At 42.6% G+C, this 22,670-nt stretch overlaps 1 protein-coding gene across 1 annotated transcript in view; it reads right to left on the bottom strand.

Annotated features, from left to right (window-relative positions):
- Nucleotides 1–22,413, bottom strand: part of TP53BP2 (tumor protein p53 binding protein 2) — a 59,857-nt gene extending 37,444 nt beyond the window's left edge. Inside the window, exon 1 of the mRNA XM_024199658.3 lies at nucleotides 22,131–22,413. Within this exon, the coding sequence (XP_024055426.2) occupies nucleotides 22,131–22,157 (27 nt within the window). The 5' untranslated portion in view covers nucleotides 22,158–22,413. The remainder of the gene's footprint in view (nucleotides 1–22,130) is intronic.
- Between the last annotated feature and the right edge of the window lie 257 nt (nucleotides 22,414–22,670).

Below are 22,670 nucleotides of genomic sequence, written 5' to 3' on the forward strand. Positions count from 1 at the left end.
TTGTCACTCGAGGATCTCCTACAGATAGCACAACTCAATTTATTATGCCCTTAAAAACATTCCCTGTATGCATACAAGGTTCCCTGCAAATGCAGTCAGAAGTGAAATGTGCTTCAAAACTCATCTGGCTTCCTCTCTTAGCAACTCACTGATCTTTGATTAGGATTATTCAATACGAAAAAAGTTAACAGCAAAGAGGAGCAGGTAGCTGTTTATTTCTCTACTCTCTGCAATAGGAAAGCTCAGATCTTTTTTTAAAAAATTAAGAAACTATAGCCTAATTTTCAGTGAAGATGACTTCAGTGGGAGCTGTGGATGATCAGCATCTCTGAAAACAAGGCAATCAGTTTGTTGTACACTACTATTTTAGAATTAAATTATAAATTTAAGAAGCCGACTCAAAAATTAAATAGGTTTATTTTGTCCCCGCAGCTACTCTGAATTTTGATTTCAACACTAGCTGAAAGACATAACTTCCAAAATCATAAATCTGTCAAATGTCTTCACAACAGCAATTACTCTGCTAAACCAATTGAACATTTTAATTGTAGGTCTCCTAGCAAAATATGTTCCAAGTCAACAAAAAGACTGGATCTTGGAAGCCAGCCATGTTTATTCTCTCCCCCGCTTCCCCAAAGCTATGTTCAAGTCATATGGGGGAAAAGTGGACAGGCAAAGATTCTTTATGAACAATAGTTTAAAGATTCAAAATATGCTGGGCCTGAACTATGATTTAAGCAAGGTACAATGGAAATGTTGGTTTCCCTCTAACTGTAAAAAGGGAGCCATTACATCATGTACTTATTCAGCAGTTTTCTGTAGATACAGTAGGCCAAACTCACCTGGCGTCACTGTACTCACTAGAGACAAATTTGGCCCATCATATTGAGGGCTTAAAATCTTTTGAGGAAAGGATGATGAACATAGTTTAAGGTGTGCATTTGTCTGAGAAAGATCTTGTTTACTTGGTCAATGATTCTTTCAAATCCCTGGGTTCCTTTCCCTCTTCCCCCCCAAACAAGTAACGGCAGCCATCTTATTTACCTGAAAAACTGTCCAATTAAAAGATATTCTAATATTTTAATTGACTTCAAACATTACAGTATATAATATTTCTTGCTATACAGTCACCTGGAGTGGGTATGTTGAATTGCCAGCTCCTAGGCTGTATCTGCGCTGGAGTACTAAACTACTGGTAACTAAACTGATGGGACCATACCCAAGTATCGACAGCCCAGTAGGTCTACAGTTCCTGGTACAGCTGCCTGAAGCAGTGGCATCTGAGAAATTTCAAAAGGCCTTCTGCAAGCAGTAAGAGAGCTAAAAAGAACTGAGGAAAAAGAGCTCGCAACTCCCATAATTCTTAAGGGAACTCCCATAAATGCCCTGGCACCATTTCTTAGTCATTGCATCACAGTGAAACCAAGGGAAAAAGGTATGTAGGATGAGGAACAGAAAGGGAGTGAAGGGACAAGAAAGATAACAGGGAGTAGGAAGAGTGTGTGACACGCCCAGGTGGCGATAATGAACGTGTGGTACTGAAGGAATGAGGAGGGGGGGAAAAGGAAGGAAAATGGGGGAGAGAGATCCCACTCATCAGTTTTAAGATGAAATTCAGGAAGTCATTCATTTCCCACACAGAGAAAGAGAGAAGGAAGTTGTGAGCCCTGAAGCCCCTTCTCCTTCACTCTCCCGCCCTTGGCCGGAAGCAGCTAGTAAGTTCATGCTACGTGCCAGCAGTGTATGCAGCTACACAGCCGAGGACTCTTGGTTGAAATGCTGAGCACTATTGGGGGCACGTTTCCGTGTAGATCAGAGGTGTGTTACAGGCATGCTAAGGGGATCACACAGTGGTTAGCATTCCATATTTATCTAATGTGGAAAAGGCCATCATAACTGTTTGTGCAGTTTATGGGAAAGTGCCAATGGCGTGTCAATGGTAGTTAGGGGGCGAATCTATTCTCTCCCATAGGTTCTATTTAAAGCTTTCAAATTGAAGTTTTGAAGTTCAACTTTAAATTTACAACAATGCTCCATGACAAAAAACTCTAAACACACATTTATACACACTATTTTAAGGAGAGTTTGGAGGTGGGAAGTGACATTCCACCAAGCAGAGCTACCATGTAATCAGACACAGAACCAGAAACCAGGGGAAACAGTTTTGTTTTCCTTAAGCTCAGCCAGCTTTGCAGCTGCAGTGAAAACCTGGAGTACATTCCTGTAAAACAATACACCACCTTTTGTAGCATTAGCCCATGACTGCCCCCGCCACGTCACACTTTAAATGACTGCACACAGAACTATCTCCCAGGTCCTGTGTATCTGCAAAACGTGCTGCATCTGGGGACATTTGTTTTCAATGATTCACTTTCAGCTGGGAATGTTTTTAATTAAAACGAGCATAATCATGGGTATTATATGGAACCTCAGACAGCCAACCTAATACAAGATTATTCACTCCTCAAATTAGCATAACTAACTCCCACTGCTAATCTTGAGGTTTACATACACAAAGAGGCAACTGTTCAGAAAGGATCACAAGTTGCCATCTATACCCTGAAAATCGCAGATAAACCAAACTACTTTACCAGGTGTCAAGTATCAGAGGGGTAGCTGTGTTAGTCTGAATCTGTAAAAAGCCACAGAGGGTCCTGTGGCACCTTCAAGACTAACAGAAGTATTGGAGCATAAGCTTTCATGGGTGAATGCGTCTGATGGGGTGAATGCGTCTGATGGGGTGAAGTGGGCATTCACCCATGAAAGCTTATGCTCCAATACTTCTGTTAGTCTTGAAGGTGCCACAGGACCCTCTGTTGCTTTTTACTTTACCAGGGTGTCCAACTTCCCTTAGTGATGACTATGTCCAGAATATTCGTATTCAATGACAAATTGAAAGTGTATTCCCAGAGCGACATCAAGTAATTAACTTAAGTGTTTGGATCAGCCCCGAGGATGTGGTAGGGGGCATGGCCTACCCAACTACCTGCTGCTCTGATGTGAGCCACTCCTTCCTTGCTGCTGCTATTCAGCACACAGCCTCCCACACAGGCCACCTACTACACCACAGAGGAGGGAAGAGAAAGCAGCATTGGCTGCTCCATTGCCTGGTAGGCTCTATAAACTCCAGGAAGAGCAGGGTAAGAGCTTGCCTGGCTCTGCCTGAGCCTAAAGAGAGTATCTAGCAAAGATGGCTGCCCTCCCTATCCCTGCAACCTACAACAGCACAGAACAGGGGAAGGGCGAAGCTAAGAATCAGAAACCTTTTATAGCTCCCTGATTCACTGCTTTGGCATGGGTTATAGAGCAGCCACCAGGCTACTAACTTGCACAAGCTGGCAAGGCTCCCCAAGAGATCACATACCAGCAGGGGATAGCTAACATGCAGCATGCACCAGCCACTCTCCCAACCCAACTCTTGACATGCTGCTCCATATCCCAGTGTGGCCCCTAGGCAGAGGCTGTGGGGAGGAAGGCATGGGAGTAGAATAAACTGGCATCATACCCACTGGGGAATCCACAGCAAAGGATGTTTGGGTGCTTTGCACAACTTAATTGGCATAAATGGTCCATAAGAGGCCAGAGAGCCAGTTCCAAAGTATGGACTATAGTCCTTGACCTTCTTGAAATATGTTTGGCCCCAAAACTCAAGAGATTGGACACCACCTCTCTAAATGGGCATGAGTTACTATGACAAAAGAAAAGCAACTTGTAACAGGTAAACCAAACCATTCAGTCTGAAGAAGAGGAGGAGAACAGTCAGATCCTCAAATGCTATTACAGACAATAGCCAATGAGGCTGAAAGCTCTGACAATTGCAAGCAGCTCTGTGCCAGGTTTAATCTTGTTTAACTTTTTGGGGACTGATTTTCAGAAGTGCTGATCTTCCAAAATTCCAACTGAAGTCAACGGGAGCTCCAGGTGCTGGGCCTCACTGAACATCAGACTCTGAAATTCTCTGTTTTGCTAATATCCTCCCTTGGGATAAAGATATGTTACTTCTGGATGTGTCTTGCAGTTCAATTTCTAGTTTCTTTGGACACTAAAGACAGTCTCCTTCCACAGATATCCATTTAAATATGGGAGAATGTGTTCTGGTCACTAGTGGGGACAGGATCAACCATGCTCATCACGTGGTGGCAGGTATTAAAAAGGACTGATCATGGACACTTTGACTTGTCTACACCAGTGTCTAAGATGTGTAGAATCATGACTGGTCAGGTGTCAAAAAATCATCTTATTTTCTAGCATAGACAGGACGTACGTGGACTTGAGTGTACAGAGTGTTATTTGCCATTTATTTTGTTCTACTTCTTGGACAATCATGACTGAAAATTTTGCTTTGTTTTTTTTGTGATTGATGAAGGAGTTTTAAATGTAAAAGTGTTGGGTCCCAGCAGTGTAGCTCGTGGCATATTCACCAGACACCGGAGAGGAGTGGTAGATCTAGCAATGCAGGTTCCTGCACGGTTTACCATACATTTCAGCTGACAGTATTGTCCAGCCTAGAAAATAAACTTCGCAATTACGGAACCTCCAGCAAAGGAGAGACTTTAATCTGATGCACCAAGGACATTGGAGGGAACATGTGCACGTTCACTTCAGCCAGAGACAATTTTTCGAGCAGGTACACGTATCTTTAGAAATCCAAATGAAACGCACAACCCACAAGTGTTGAGATGGCAAAGCAAAGTACATATTTATAAAGAAGAACTTTTCACATCTCTACAAAAGAATGTACCAGATTCAGAGGCAAATCTAAAGGAATCCAAATTGGTGTAAATTACACCTTCTAGTCCCCTCATCATGAGTTGCAGCATTTGATTCCAATCCATGTAATTTACACATCATCTCTGTATATAACCCACTAAATTTGAACCATAACACCCACTCAAGAGGCCGGAAAGGGAGGTGGTGTGTCAGGACAAGCAATTAGAAAGAGGATGCAAGAAGGTGTACATTAAAGCAGGCCACACCCTACTTTAAAATTTCACCCTCTTCTGTCTCATCAACATGCAAGTTACACCCACATAAACTTCCTGGGATTCACCTCTGAATCCCCCCCCCCCTTTTTTTTTTAAATTCAGTGACAGTATCATTTCAGACAAGTTCTTTTATATATAGTTTAATACAGCACATATACTACTTCCCAGATCTCAACATTTGTGGATAACTATATCTATTTCTTAAAAAAAGTTGCTGAGCTCTGCTTAAATGCAGATCTACATGCCCACAAAGGGTTTTAACTACAGCTCTGTCACTTTAAAAAGCAGAATCAGTTTTCCTAAGTGCTATTAAGCCAAAGTTCAAGTAGCTGAGGAGATATTTGCAGTACACAGTTTATTGGCCATTCACCTGAGCAGATATGATGGTATGCTGAGAACCAGCTGTGTTTTCCTGTGTCAGAGGATATTACTATAATGATGATTAAAGTGTACTGGAGAAACTAAGGGAAAAAGAAATACACTTGTCTTTTTAACTTGGCTAGAGATGGACCATTGGTCTGACCCACTATGGCCGTTCTGAAGTTCTTAACTTTAGCAGGGTCCCTTTTTAAGGGCCTGGGTTTTCCTTCCTTTACACTCTAAAAAAAGATGGTGGCAAAAATCTTCAAATGTGTAAAGTTGTTCCATTACATAATTTCGCATCAATATTTTAAATTAAATCTTCAGTTATACCAAATATTTTAAATCCTTAAGTGCATGTGTTGACTGGAAAACTCAATTATTATGCAGCTTCTCTGACAGCACGGATTAGGTAATTCCTGAAACTAACCTAAGTAAAAAGGACAGTCTGTACTTTCCCACAGGTTCTAGTCAAAGCTCTTATGCAGAAACTTTGAAGTTCAGCCTTTAATTAGCAGCAACCCTTTGAGACAAAACTGTACACATACTATATCTCACACAAGACACTATGTTCAAATATAGAGTTCATTAAGGGCTTTAAATTCCTTACATAAATAATGTTTGCAGCGTTGTTGTAGATATGATGGTCCCAGAATATGAAAGAGAAAAGGTGGGTACAGCAATATCTTTTGTTGGCCCCACTTGTGTTGGTGAAAGAGACCAGCTTTTGACATAGAAATATGTTACTTCTGGGATGGGTCTTGCAGTTCAATTTCTTGTGTATTTGGACACCTAAAGACAGTCTCCGCCTGCAGATATCCATTCAAGAGAGAGGGAAATGTGTTTTGGTCCCTGGTGGGGACAGGAACAACCATGCTCAACACCTGGTCGCTTTTGAGCTTGTCTCTTTTACCAACACAAGTTGATCCAAGAAAAGATATTATCTCACCCACCTCATCTTGCTACAAAAATAATGAAATTCAGGGTTAACCCTTTAACCTAACCCTGTTCTGCCCAGGTATAATACAGCACAAATGGTATAAAAGGCAATAACACTCTCCACTTACATAGCACCTGTCATCTAAGCACTTTACAAACAATAAGCCTCAACACAAACAGGCAAGCAAGTAATCTGGTCATTTTACAGATGGGAAAAACTGAGGCACACAACTAATTGGCAGAGATATAAGAACCCAGTAAACCCATGAGAACACTACCCCTCTATAAAAAAAGCATGAACAATTTTAATATTGTGAATGAGTCTAAGTGAGTGACGTCATTTCACCATTCAACTCTGAGGTTTCTCTGCTTTGTGAGTTTAAGACACACCCTTAACTTTAATATTCTTAAAGCACAAAAAGCTAGTTTTAATTCCCTAGATATTTATAGCAGCACTAGGAAATGGTGTTGGAGAGACATTTCACGGTACACAGTTTAACGTCCCATCAAAATGAGATGGATAAATGAAATTCTTCAAATAGTGATGTGTAATAGAATCACATTTTCAGCACTGTTTGTATTGTATCTAAATTAGACAGCAAGCTCTTCAAGGCAGGGATCTCCTCTTCCCCCAATGATTCCATGCACAGTGAGAATGTATAAGAACATTTTAGCTGTATACTAGAAAGCCATCATTTCAGAGGTGCAGTAGCTGCTTTTAAAACAGTGTGTGGGAGGTGGAAGAATTACAAGAGCCAGATTCATAGCTGGAATTAAAATAAATGGTAGAGTTATTTTCAGTTAGAGTACAAAAAAACAGTAACATATAATGTTTTAGGGTGAATAAGAACACTAGCTATTAAACTGAAAAAGCAATTTGTATGAGAGAAATATATAGATGTAACTACTTCCAGGCAGAGACCTTGCATCCAAAGTTTTAGCCCGGAGTGAGTTTTTACAAAGAAGAAAAAACCATTTATAAAACAAGTCCTGGATCTTACCTAGCCCTGGAAAACACAAACACTGATGCTTCATCTTCACAAGCCAGCCATGAAGAAATCAGCTATTAAAATGTCTCACATTTCTGCTGACTTGACTGCAACTTTCTAAACAACAAAAGGCAGCTGGCACAATGGCAGGTTTTTTATATTCTGATCATCAGAATTTCACACTGGTACGTAGTTCTAGCTCTCAATTTAACAGGAGAGAGGCAGCATCTAAAGTTATTACACCAAGTTTGTATCAGTAACAAAGTGATTCCTTTCATATCAAGTTCTTCAGAACATCTATCTGGTCTTCAATAGCCAGCCTGTTCAGACTCTATATTTAGAGATTAAGGTAAACAAGAGGTTACATAATAGCCTTCCTAGAAGAAACACACATGATCCTGGCTCCTTTCATATTCAGCAGTTCACTTTAATAAGGTAAGACGCAACAGAAGTGTACAGATAAGTTTAATATTTACCTACAGCCGCACCCGATACACAAAGTATGATCCTTCCTTCTCAGCCACTACGCACACAACTCAGTTTATATTTTAGTGGCACTTAGCCATAACTATGAGAAAGGAAGTTATGATGCAAGGTAGGAGTGGTACAGTAGGAAGTACTGTATAATTGTTAGGATTGTTCTGGTTCTAAATAAAGGACAGCCCTTCTTCCTTTTAATTGTATTGCAGGAGAATACAAGACTCTTAACCTTTAATCTAAAAGACACAGTAGTCTCCATTCTCTAAATTAGGTTAAAGATAATTTACCATAACACAAACAGAAATTCTCACTGAAGAGATACGTGTTCCATTTTCAGAGAGATAAAACAACTTGTTTTCTATAAATATAGGGAAACAGTTAAGAGGAAGCTTTTTTAAGGGTCGGGAACAGTGAAAACACCACAAGACAGAGAAAAAGTACACTATGAACACTGATTTTTGCTACACCTCTACCCCAATATAACGCGACCCGATATAACACGAATTCAAATAGGATGCGGTAAAGCAGTGCTCCAGGGGGGCGGGGCTGCACACTTCAGCAGATCAAAGCAAGTTCGATATAACGCGGTTTCACCTATAACACGGTAAGATTTTTTGGCTCCCGAGGACAGCGTTATATAGGGTAGAGGTGTATTTTAAGTTTTTTCTTCCCCCACATCAGCGATACTGAGAAGTATCTGGAGATTATGCGACCAAAACCCGGGGACTTAATTTCCCTATCAAAATACAGTTATAATTGGAACACAGTGACGCTAGGTTTGGCTGCACCCCTCCTACTTCACAGATGGCAATTTCTGTATTCCAGCAGATTTCTTGTGAGATCTCATCTGTCTATACATCTGAACAGAAGCGAAGCATAATTATAGCTTAGATACTACCTTCATTACAAGCTCTCTTTTTCTGAATCATCTAATTTGGCCATATTTATTTTCTGAAGTTTGTCAGTCTAGAATTGTTTAAATCTGTTCCCAGTCTGATGTTCTTTACTTGTGCTGCCAGGAAGGACAAGAGGGAGGAATCCATTAAAGGGCCATTTACCAAAGCTGTAGTCAAAACTTTGAGCTACCCTACTCAGATCAAATATGAGCACTGGAATGCATGTGACCAAGCATAACAGAGAAAGGCATTCTTCCTTTTATTGTCAGCTCTTGAACTGAGCAATTTACAAGAATCTTGATCTCAGAAGCACTCGATTATGGTTATTAAAAACATATTCTATTAGTTTATGTACAACAGAACATGCAGGCCAGACTTTCCATAAGCAGGACATTAGGAAAAGAGCAGTTCAAATAAAACTTCAAACATTAACATTTTGCCTTGGTACTCACTGAAAGTATTTAGCCAAAAGTTATACCTACATAAATGTGGTACTTCAGTTTTGTATCTGAATTTACAACCAAGCAGGCCTTGGATCAAGGGTATCTTTTAAGGTTGGCTATATTTTCATACCACCGACGTCCATAACATCAGTACTGAAAGCCAGATGGTTTGTAACTGTTTCAAAGCACTTTAGAAGTGTTTTATTTTCAGATTTTAAGAGTTACACTGGCTATATGATACAGAGAATAAGGGTCTGTTTATATGCAGTTTTTGTAATGGTTTAAATAAATTGGTAGAAAGAGTGATCTAGTTAAATTAATGTAATCCCCTACTACGGATGCAGTTATACTGGCATAAAGGGTCTTATATTGCTATAGTTTGTTTCAATGAAATTGTATATCAACATAAAACTGTAGCCACACTACGGGGCTGAACCAATTTGATTAAATTAGTTTTTCTACTGATCTAGTTAAATCAGTGCAGAAAAACTGGGTGTAAACAGACCCTAATATGTTCCTGAGATTGTATGACATACAACTCTTTTCACAAAGACATCTATACTCGGAACTCCCTTCCTGCACATGTTCCCCAAGTGTCCAATAGCCACTTCTGCATGGCCTCTCAGTGACAAATAGTCAGCCATTTTGTATCGTTAACACTTAACAAAAACCTAACTAAAACGGATGGCATGAAGGTTTGATCTTCAGCCACTGATTGAACAGTACAGTCTGTCTAAATAAGAGCTCAATCCTCCTACTGAAGTCAATGAAAGACAGATCAGGCCTTTGGATCATATGCCCCTTCTGGCAGACACTGCATTGCTCAACCCAGTCTGTGTTCAGTCCTAGCACGCAGTCAGGGTTCAAAGAGCAATTAATACACTTTTCATCCATACAAACTCAATACCCCCCATTTCTAAAAACAGATATTACGCTCTAAAACAGAAGGATCTAACCTACTCAACACAAGCAAAGAAGTTTGCAGATGCCTCTCTCCTCCCTCTGTTAAGTACTGCAACATACTCTGCATGGAACAGAAGATGACATCTAAGCATAATGAATGGGGTTATGAAAGCAACAGCCATAAGCCTGAACGGTCTTCCTTTTCTCTGCTGACATCAAACCCATAAGGAATCTTTGTATTTATTTATTTTAAACTGTTCCTGAAGCTCAACTGCCATGCCACTCCACCTGGAATCAGCAGTGCTGTTACGTCAGCAGCCTTCCCGGGTGGCAATAGGCCAGCAGAAAGGCTTTCAAAGAGTTCCTGTGGGATGCTATTGTAAAAAACTCAATTGTTCTCACTGGCCTTTCAAGGAACACGTGTTCCCGCAATGAAAAAAAGGAGCTAAATGTTTCTCAGTGTCCATAGCAAATGAATAAGGTTCTATACCAGCTGTGATCTGTACATAAACTTTCTTTCAGGAGGCCCAGTGGTCAGATGGCAGCACATTTAACCCACGCTACTTCTGAGGAGACCAGACTATCATGGAGAGGTGGCAGCTGCACCACACACACTTTGCTATTTGCTGGCTAACTGATGTCGGTGATACTGCAGGGGGTTTAAAGTATTTACTCTCCTCTTTTCCACCTCACACTTAGAAATCACACTGATAAGAAAAGATGACTGATGCTTCCGCCTCAACCAACAGGAATACCCATAACCCAAAACCACACTTAACTCAACTCTAGCCCATAAATCATAGCAAGGTCAGGTAATTATGGGGAAAGATTTCCCTAGATCAGGTGAATTTATCACCTGTTTCTAATGCTAGTAGCATAAGCCTACTGTTAAATTTTGAGGGTTTTTTCAAGTCTAGTCCTGTGACTTAAACCTAAACAACTGCAGCAAGAGTCATATGGGAGACACTATTAGGCTTATTATAAGACCAGAATGTGTAGCAAATAAATTCTCATTTACAAAACAAAGATTCAGGGTGCAACTCGAAAGCACCCAGTGTCGGCGTACTCTAGCCCCACCACGGCAATTAGAGCAGAATAAAGCCAATGCTGAGTGCATTTGAAAATCCCACTTTTAATGTTTACACCACGCTACTCACAAGCAGTAGTAAGGTCCTAAAGTCTCGGTTAGTCCCACCTCCCTGAACTACAGTGAAGCACACAACCCCTTCCAACACTCACATTTCAGCTATATTTAAAAAAAAAAAAAAAAGTAAACGTTTTAGAAGATAGAAGAAATCAGACCATTTACCAGAACACTGGACAGGAAATCAGGAGACCACAGTTCTACTAGTGACATGTTTCGTGACAATGGGGAAGACACAATTTGAATTTTTGTAAATGTACTAATCTATTTTTAAATCAATTAATTTTTCATTGGAGCACCCTTTAAATAGATTGACCTGACATTAAAGAACCCTTAAAAAAAAAAAAAACACACACACAAACACACACACAAATTGTATGGGTTTTCCTGCTGCTTTCTTTACTCTTGAGGGCATTTTGGGCCAAAAAATTAAAAATTCTGCATGCAATATTTTAAAATTCTGCAAATTTTATTTTTCAAATAAATGTGGAGGCTCCATCACGGCATTGGGGAGAACAGGCCACTGGCTGCACAGAGGTGGGAGATCACTGTGCAGCTCCACTCCCCGGGACACGACTCAGCAGTGAGGCTGCACTCAACCCTGACACAGCACAAGGAGTGGGCCTGCCCCAGAAACACCCCAGGGCCCTGCCCCTCTCTGCCAGGTGCACCAGGTAGGTTCAGAAAGGCAGGATCCAAGTGTGGAGGGGCTTAGTGGGGGGGGGGGTCCAGATGTGGGTTGAGATGGTTCTGCGTGGGGCAATTTGGGTGCAGGCAACTCAGTGGGGGATCCGGTGCGGGGGTGGGGGGGGAAGAGATCTGGATGCACAGGAGCTTATTGGGGGCGTTCTGGGTGCAACAGTAATGGGACTCTGAAGGGGGAGTTCGGGGGTTGGGACTCAGCGGGGGGATCTGGGTGTGGGGGGCTCAGTGGTGGGGGGGGTCCAGGTGCAGGGGGAGTGGGTCTCATCGGGAGGGGGTTCTGAGTGTGGGAGGGTGAGGCTCAGTGGGAGGGTCTGGATGCATGGGGGTTTGGTGGATGGGGGAGCAGCTCCCTGCACAGAGACCCCCTCCCCCCCCGCAGCGGAGGGGCAATGGGGGGAGGGAGGGGGGGGGGGGAAGTTTGCAAAGCTTCATGCAGCTGGGGGAGAAATCTGGGGGTGGGTCTGACCTGGCCCCGGATGCCATGCAGGGGAAAAGGAAGTCCTGTCCTCCCCAGCCCAAACTAGCAGCTGAGCCTAGCGCAGGGGCAGGAGCCACCAGCCAGGTCTTCCCCAGTCCTGCCTCCTGCCCCACAGTGATTTACCTCTCTGCTGGCTGCCCTGGGCACCCAAAACATACTGCTGGGGAGGGTCAAATGACCACTCTTGTGGCTTCCCTTTGCTTCCCAGTCAGAAAGTCATTTTTCTGCAGGGAAGCAAAGAAATCTGCGGGGGACAAATTCTGCATATGCGCAGTGGCGCAGAATTCCCCCAGGAGTATTTCTTATTATTTTAATGTGTCTTTTGGACCTGAGAGCAACACTTCTCCTCCCTTTCCTTTCTCTGAGCAAAGCCTGCTTGTTGCCTGTTCTTTCAGTTTCAGCTCTGCTTCTACTGGTACAGGTGAACACCTCCTTCTGGGGCCTGGGAAGGGATGGGCATGATCAACAAACCAATGAAACTGACAGACACAAGGAGTTTTCAGATACACAATGCAAACAAAACTAAAAGATCTCTCTCTAGTCTTTCAATTATAATGATTTTAGACACCATTTGTAACAATAGGTACAAAGTTTTCATATGGAAGTGGGATTTTCAAATTGACAACACCCTCTAAGGTCTCTACCTCAGCTGCACCACCTGTAAAGTGATGATAGTACTTACTCCGCCCCCACCTCCCCCCCCTTAACAAAGTGCTTTGAGATCTTCAGATTAAGACATTCTTAGAGCTAATTACTACTACTTTCATATTCTCTCTTCACCAAAATGGGCTTGTCAAGAGTGGCACAGTAATGAAGTGCAGCTAGTGAAAATTTTTTAACACACAAGGATTGTTTCAGAGAGTAATGTTGAGAACCTCCACCCCCAAGGTAAAAAACAGAGGGAATGGAGTGACAAAGAAATGTGTTAAAAACAAACAAAGCTCATTTGATAATATCTCTGTAAAGAAACACAACCTCATTACTTAAACACAGTAGGTACCCTGGCACCAAGAAACTGACAGATAATTCCAGAAACTCTCCCTTAAAACTCAGCTCAAGAGAAATGTTAGCTTTAGCTTTGCACTACTACAGCAAAACAGAGTAAGAGTCTGAATTTAGATATAAATTATGTGCTTAGTAGTTAACCTCACAGAATTGAGGAATCATGGCTGAAGAAAAATTCTTAACTTACTTGATAAAATGAAAATGTGCCATTTTAAATGGATCTCAAAGTATCAGAACTAGCTACAAAGATTGAAGGTCTTAAAGGAGGAGTGTAAGGGGAGCACTCAGTAGAAAGCTGATTTTAAACCTCTTTTCAGCCCCATCCAATCAGTCCGGGTTCAAATCTGCTCAGAGGCACAGTCCAGAACACAACGGGCTCAAGGTTCCCCTAGCATCTGTATATCAACAACCACAAAACCCTGCTGAAGTGTGCGTGGAGAAGATACGATTATTTCAGACAATGACATTTAATGACACTTTTGTGTGACAACATTTTTTTATATATATATGAAACTGACATACACATGTGTCCCAGTTAGTATGGCTCCCAGGAGCAGGAGTCAGAAGATGAGAGCTCCATTCCCACCTCTTCCACTGACTTGCTGCATGATCCTGGGCAAGTCACTTAGCTCCTCTATCTTAAGTTTCCCTTTAAACAACTCCTTGATCCACAGCAAAGAGTGCTAAATAAAAAAGATATTGTAGCAACTAACAACTCAAAGAACTGCACCGAACAACTCAAAACCATTAATATATCAGAAGCTTTTCAAGCCTTTGGATATGAGAGCATCCCTATTATTTACTCCATTTCAGACACTATACTGTATAATCTAACTGGATCTCTCCCACCGCAGCTTTTCCACATCAGTTTCACGTTAAACATAAACAGTTTTTTTTAAAGTGCCTAGTAAATGTTTTAAAACACTGCAGGAAGAACAGGCCAAATCCATTCATGTATGTTTTATTCTCATAAAATTGATGTTATAAGTATTAAAACTGAGACAACAACAAAATAGGATAGAAGAAAAATTTTTCCTTGATCTTAAATGGCTCCCACAACACACTTACCTCAGTGTAGTTGTGTGTCACCTACACACATAACCCTCTATCAAAAGGATCTCTTCATGCTAATCGATGTTAGAGCATGTACGGTGGGTGGTTCTGTAATGCAGAACAAATGGATACAGAAGTATCTACTCAAATACCTGGCATACCTACCTCAGACTGATAAAAATAGAAGAGGGAGTGAGGAGTTATATCCAGTTACCACAAAGAAAACATTCTTGATACTAACATGACTTAAAACAGAAACTGGAGATTTCTAAACAGATGCAAAACTGGCTTTGCACTAAACATTACTGTAGCACTATTAGTAACTATGATACAAGTGGTGATGTCATTGGTGTGACTAATTTTAAACTGATTACAGGACTAATAGCAAGAACAAAAATATCAGTGATTAACAGCAGCAAGATGGGAATTGGTTTCTACCTTTTAACATTTCTGGTAACAAGGAATCTTCATGGATTACAGCAAGAGCATTATTCGCCTAAAATTCTCATCCAAGTGACAGGATTAGCTATCCCACACCATCTGCAATTGTTATTCATATCTCCCACATTCAAAAAGTTTGGAATTTCCTCAAACAGTTTAGCAACAGTGGCTAAAAGCATCATATAAAAATATGACTATTTCACAGGATACCAAAGAACTCTGTTGACCTTTATACACTATACCATCTTGAAGTCAAACAAAAGGCCCTGTTTCAAGCTCCTTAAACGTTTCTTACTGAACTTATTAGGAGTTTTGCCTGAGTAAGAGTTTTATTTGAGTAAAAAGTGAGCAAGAAGAGTTCAAACAGGGCTTTAAGAGAGTAATGCTGTGAAAGAGCAAAGAGCAGGATGGCTTGATGTGCTCGTGACCTCATGAATGTGATCACCTTCCAGCTTCCGAAGTATTAAATAACCCTCTCTTTGATACTAGAACTGACATTTGTGTACATTCCCAGGGTAACAAAGGAACCCTCCAACCTCTTCCCCAGGGAGGTCACAGACGTGAGGAAATAAAGTTACTCCCCTTCCCCGATGCTGTAACAGCCAAGCCAAGAAAGCCACCCTAACCAAGTCATTTTTGCAGTGCGTCCCACCTCCTTATTCACAGGGCCTCCCTTTGAAAGGGACAAGACCCTGCCCTATTGAACAAGCTCAGCAAGTTCAGTGACATGCATTGTGGGGACAAGGAGATCTCCCAGGCAGATTGCTAACAAGGAGAGCTGGTAAACAAACCCAAAAAGCATTTTAAAGCCAACTTATTATCATAATTAATTTGAAATGAACACTGGGCACACTGCCACTTTAAGACACCAGAATGAGGATAAATGAACAAATATGTTATCTCTATTGTACCTGCCTCTATTAAAACTCCGTTGACCTCCATGCAAATTAATCTAGCATACAGCTCTTCAGACAGGCCCTTCATTAATAAAGCGGAGATCCCATCTGGCAACAGCCACAGGGGAAAGGAAATGTTTTATATGAAGTGTCCAACCCCACCTCTCCCCATCTGATCCTCCTATGGACTGACCCATGCAACAGTAACAACAGGAAACCCACAAGGCATTCACAGTCTGAATGAATTACTGATGAATAGACCAATCAGGAGCAAAACCATAATAAGTGATTTCCCAGGACTTCCACAGACTGATCTAGTGTGGAAAAAAAATGACAGATCATTTGTGATGAAAGCATTTAAAGAAACTGACATACTGAACAAATTGTAATGTACTACAAAATACAGATTTCAGGTAAATATTTTCTGGGAGAATGGGGTTGTTTGTAAAGAGGGACAACATAGAAATACATTTTATTTTAAAATCATTTCACAAACTAATAGGAAGCTATTGATCAATGGACAAAAAAGCCCATTGTTTTAACAAAAAACTGCTGAACTATAGGTGTACAGGAAACATTATTTACGGTCATGATTCACAATAACAAATCATGACAACTCATGGACTGTAAAATGCCACTCACACTCAATGTACCGTAGGGAAAGCAGACCAGCAAAACATGTTCTCAGAATTATTCAGCATTCTATGCAAAATATCCCTGAAATTAAGACCCTGAATACCATGTATTAAATTATTTTATGAAATAATATTTTGGTAACATTACTAAGTGACTTGCATTAGCTAAAATGTCCAGAATTCCATTTAATAGTTATCCAATGTATACCAAGCCCTTAAACAAATTAGGAGACATAGCTCCTGCCTTGGGGTGCTTACAATATAAGCCCCAGTAGGGCAATCAAATTCACGCTAAAGTCAACTGAAGTCAGCTGGGTGTCACAGACACAGAGGTCTGGCTGCGTGGATCGCGTTGCAGGACTGGAGCCCAAATAAGCAACACACAAATCAAGGAAAGTGATTCAGGGTCAACAAAAACAACTGTTTATCTGCATTATACTGTAGACAGACATTTTTTCCTTATTTAACATTAAGGTAGTGAATACTTACTGAAGATGCATGTCTATGCTTAAAATGCAAAGTATTAAAATGGGTCTGTAAATCCCAAGTAGTTAAAACCAGATTTTCTCATAATACCATTGAGGGAAGTATTTTAGTCAAAGAAAACTGCACTAGATGGACCTCTGGTCTGATCCAGTGTGGCAATTCCTATGTTACTATTCAATGGAACATCCAAGGGGCCCTTGAATGTTCATTTCTTTAGAGTGCTCTAACCACTGGGCTATGACATACTCTGTGGTCAGGGCGCTCAGTCTCTCCTGTTGAAGGTGTTCCACTGTGGATAAATAATTAAAGAGTTATTTGGCAAGAGTGAGAAGGACTCTGTAACCTAGGTGGAAGCCCTAACCACTAGGAGGTAGGCGATGCAAGGTCTCGTCCTCCTGCTCCAAAGACTTTAATTATTTAAACACAGCTTCAACAGGAGAGACTGAGGGAAATCTACATCAAGATATCCCATAGCCCAGTGGTTAGAGCACTCTGAAAAGTGTGGGAGACCCTGTTCAAATCCTTTGTCCCCCTCACGCAGAGTGGGGAATTGAACCCTGGGCTCCCACATCCCAGGTAAGTGCTCTAGCCACTGGGCTAAAACTTACAAGGCACGCAGTGGCATTGCCTTCTCTGTGCACCACCACCACCTCTTCCTCCTCCTCTATTTTGCACTGAGCAAAGCAGGCACCTGGCTCATTCTCACAGAAACAATTTTGGCTCCTAAGCAACTTCACTCCAGGAGAGGGATTCCCAGTTGTAGATCATAGGCGCCCCTGCTGCAACCCAGACTTAGGCACCAATCTCCAGTAGAAGGGTAGGCATTTGGACACATCCTTCTCATTGGCATCTCCCACTGGCTAGCTTAGCCAACTCCCCACCTAATGTGCTGGCTTCTGTAGAGCACATTCCTAGGCACCTCTCTCCTTCATTTATCGCCTAGGGAGCCTCGCACCAAACTCGATATTGTGGATCAGTATTGTTCCTGTGATTGCCTGGGTGCCTAAATGTTGGGCACTACAATGCTCTGCATCACAACACCTAAGCCCATCTGTAGATACAGACCTTAGAGCGATTATGACCAACAAGGATTTCAGACTGAATTGAAGCCTCTGCCTATAACAGTCTCTGCATTAGCTCCATCTGTGAAACTTCCCACCCTTTCAGCAAAGCTATTTATCCAGCATACATAATGACGCAAATTATTTCCTAACATCTACTCATCTTTATGGTAACAATGCAAAACACGTAAAGGGGACCAATTATGTTGCAGAAAGCTATGCTATTTTAGAAAATGTGCCAGCTCCTCATCGCAACAAAACAGTACAAATCGCACCCCATCTGTTGAAGGCTTGTGGGAAGGTGAAAATTTTATATGGCTCATTTAATTCTCTGACTTTAACCCTGTCACTACTTTTGCATGCATTTCTAAGGTGCCATCAGTTTACCTGTACACAGAGGTAATTCATTACTCTCTTGCAGAATTTAACAACACTCTCCTGGTACATGGTTACAACAGCAACTTAGTTGCTACGCATCATCACTGCAAGAAAGACTTCAGTTGTAATGCTTCTCAGTGACCAGAGTAGTTACTCTATTATTTAACACCATATGTATGCATTGCACTGGCTGGGGCAGGAGAGAGTATGACCCTGGTGTCAGGGGATTCGGTTGGATTGTTTTATTGGGGAAGGAAGAGATAAGATAGGGAAGAAGCAGAGGAAAATATAAAAGCTACCACAAAAGGAATTTAAAAAAAGGGGGGGGAGAGGGGAGAAGGGATTGGAAGATGCTTAAGGATCACCTTCCTATTCCTCATTCAGCAGCATGGATGAAGATATTTATGCCCATAAAAGAGTCCCACCATCACACCAGGAAGGAGACCGCTCTCCTAAAGTGTCAAGCATGGTACATTTTGGTTCAATGTCATTCCTGGTTGCTATAAATTTGGTTAGACAGATATTACATAATACTCTTTCAGCCAGACTCCAAAATCTCATCATTTAAATATGATTTTTGCAGATACAAAACAGTGTTAATCATCAAAAGAGGGTGATCGGGTAAAAGAAACTGCAAAAAAAGTGCAAGAAATTGTTTTAAGGCTTGCTATTATTTATGTTCCCAAGTGTTTTTAGCACTACTTGGGCTCCAGTTCGTTTCTGTTCATATCCATTCAGAGTGTGTTTACTACAGAGGAGATTTTCAAGGGGCTAACTCCCAGTGGGCAGCTAACTGCTCTTTGTGTCTTTTGAAATCTCCGCCTACATCCCCCAATTAATGTAATTATTAGAAATGAGAGCCTGTAGAGCAACAAAATATGTTATAACCTTTAAAAATGCTGAGTTCTAAATCCACTATATTTGCACTCTAGTATTAAGCCACTTAACCCATTCTAATTTAGACTGATCCATTACTTTATGTAGTAAACACAGTATGGTAAAGGTTGCAGTGATCCCTTTCTTTTATTAATTAAAAACAGAATGACCAAGATTTGAGTCATCATGCAATGGAAGTCTGAGCACCTACAGCAATTCATGCACTGGCACTTGTCTCAACCAACTACTGAAAGGACAGACAGAAGTAGATTTGAAATGGAGGTGGCATTCAAATAAAGAAGGAACAGAATTGTTTGGGGATACTTTGGGATGATCTTCAGAGACAGGCTGTTAGCTGAGAAGGGTAGTCTCTTGTACAGATTTACTGTCTGGTGACAGAATGTTTACTTAATTATGATAATCCTTGAATTAACACCTTGCTACTTTATACACTGCTTTTTTCCCCCTCAGATTTCCATGGGCTGATGACAATATAATTCTTCAAAAAGTTTGACTACTTTAACTTTAGCTACACCAATAGTGATTGCTCTCTCTTTAATTACACCAATTAAAGTCACTTACTCCTCCCTTGATTTGTTCTGCTGGACTAAAATCAACCCTCATCATTGCCTCTTCAATGGGGAGGAAAGAGTGATAGGAAAGGGAGAAGAGACATTAGCTTCCCTGGAACAAGCAAACCACCAGCCTGAGATACTCAAGTGTCATCTCCTTATAAATGGCCATTCTCTTCCTGTTTATGGATCCCTACTTCAGTCAGCTTCCAGGGTTTGTAATGGGAAGGTGTTTTTAAATTGACAATATGCTGCATCAGAAGAATACAATTCCCCAATTCTGCAAATACACTTGTGAATAACATTAGATACATGAATAATCTCACTGAGTTCAGTGGGTCTATGCAGCAGTGTAAAGTTACTCATACACATAGTGTTGGCCCTGATTTTGCAAGCACTTGGAGAGCAAGGCCATATGCATGGAACATGCACACACTACAACCTAAAATACACAAAGCAATCTCCATTCAGGCTTTCCTAGAAGCACAAGAATTCCCAACACATTTTATTTACTTGTAATCTGCCATTCTTAGAAATAACAATGGTTCATCTGGGGCTCTATTGGTTGCTGGCTAATACCAAATACTCCGAGATACTATTACTTCTGACTTGGCCCAAATGCAACATGGGGATTAAGGACCTCCCTCTTCCCACAGTCAGAGGTTTTGTGCCAAAGCAAAACCTTTCTATCCCTTCATTCAACTTCAGCTGTATTCATCTTAGGCCTTGCCTTCACTAGAAACAAAGATGAGTTTTTAAACTCATGTTAGAACCATAGGGTAGACAGAGCACTTTGTATTTTAACACAGTTAGCTGGTAGGGGTCAATTCTAAAGTACTAAAAATACACCTTTTTTACCTAGTGTGGACACAACCTTAATAAACTACACATTTCTCTTGTTAATTCCTACTTCAATGTCAATAGGAGAATATCCTGAAACTGGGCAAAACCAGTTTATTTTGTAAACAACATGGGCACTCATCCTCTTGGAGCTTGGGCGTTTTAAAAAGAAAACAGATGTAGGAAATCTCAAGGCCACATCAGGGGTTTGTGTCTAGACAAATTTAAGAACTCTAATTTGCTAAGAATTGTTCATGAATTTGTTATGTAGAACGTGCAAACTCACACCGAATAAGCTAGAGAGAACAAAACAATTTAGCTTATTCAGTCCCTCCTCCTGCCAAACAGGCCAGTTCCACCCATAACATCTAGAATTCTCGAAGTGGAACAAACTCAACGTTTAGGGACTGTTGTGCATCTGAAGATAATTCAGACTGACGGCTGGTTAAATCCTTAATAAAAAAAAATCAGGGGAACTATCTAATGCAAGAAGAGCTAGTGGGTGGGAGGAGTAAGGGAAGTGTACGGCGAACCCTTCCCTCCGAAGGCTAAACGTCACCGTCCCTTTAAACGGGTGGAATGTTGGCGTCACTGTTGTTTCACCAACAAGCTACCTGTTCCCCCGCAGTTCACGCCCCAGTGCACTGCGCAGCCCCCACCAAGCCCTGCCCCGCAAGCCTAGCGCCTATCAGGGCTCGCCACTCCTATAATACTAACCTGGGGCACTTTTCCCCACAAGGTTCGCTATTCTCCCCTGGAGGGCTCGTTACACTGATCTCAGTGTGAAACCGGAGCAAGCAGAATAGCTGTAAACACTGAGATTAGAGGGGGGAAGGAAAATCCCTCAACAGAAACCAGCTCAGATTCGGAACAAAGAGCTAATCTGATGGTCTCCCCCAGCTTCTCCGTCTCTGCCTCTACAATGGCAGGATCCATTTTTCTTCCGATGTTTACCGGCGCTATCAGACCCTTCCCTAGATAAGGAGTCAGCTCTATTTGCTGACGCGAGTCTCCAAGCAGCACTGCCCCATCGTACATACTGAACCGGGGGGCGAGATCCCCGCGGCTGATGCTACCCGCCCCCCATCTCTGAAAACCGCCAGGTTACTACCATGGAGGTACCGAGAGACCCTGGAGTCAGGAGCTAAAGGCAATTTCCAGTCTGAGTCCGAGCTTCCCCCCCTTCCAACTTTCTCCAGGAAACTCCCTCTGGCCTGACTCTGCCCACGCTTGGCCCCACACTCCCACGCACTGAGGGACGTGTTGGTGCCAACGAGTCACATTTGCTGATCGCGGCACCCCCGAGACTGAACAATAGGGGATGGGAGCAGAGTCCACCCCCACCAGCCCCACGTGTCCCCCTTAACCCCCCCCCCAGAGGCCAAGTGTGAAAAATCCGGACAGAGGGTGGGGGGTAATAGGAGCCTATCTAAGAAAAAGCCCCAAATATCGGGACTGTCCCTATAAAATCGGGACATCTGGTCACCCTACGCTGCACTGCCCCCCACGCACCACCTATGTCCGCTTACTGCCCCCGCTCTTCCCGGCCGGGACCCGTCACTCACCGGCATCATCTTGGAGCCGAACCGCATGGAGGCGGATGGTGCCGGGTCGCCCCACCCGAGACCGCGGAGCCCACTGGCCGGGGCCTGGGGAGGCGGAGCGGCCTGCGGTGCCCGCTGCAGCTCACAGGGGGCCGGGCAGAGCTGGGAACCTGTTGCGAAGAGGAGCCCGGCCTGCGCCGCACTCAGCCCGATCCCCGCCGGGCACTGGCGTCCGACCCCGCTCACCCCCCAGCGTCGCCGCCGCCGCTTTGTCTCCTCGGAGACCCGCTCTCCTCGCCGCCGCCCCCGGCTCCACTCTCCGAAACTAACCCCAAAGCCCAGCGATTGGCGAGGAGGAGCCAAGAGTCCCAGCCCCGCCCGGATCCCACCCCCAGGAGGGGCCGGCACAGGCAGGGCCAGCTCCCCAGCTCTCTCCTAAGCCCGTCCCCTCCCCGGGCTCGCTAGACAGCGGGGGGCTTTGCTTTGTGTGGGGCGGGAGGGAAGCTGCCCGAGAGCGCCTTTTATGGGGCTCAATCCGCCTCCCTCACAGAAACCCCCCTT

The sequence above is a fragment of the Terrapene carolina genome, unplaced genomic scaffold (genome assembly GCF_002925995.2).
Source record: "Terrapene carolina triunguis isolate 2854851 unplaced genomic scaffold, T_m_triunguis-2.0 Scaffold262, whole genome shotgun sequence".
Taxonomy (NCBI): domain Eukaryota; kingdom Metazoa; phylum Chordata; order Testudines; family Emydidae; genus Terrapene; species Terrapene triunguis.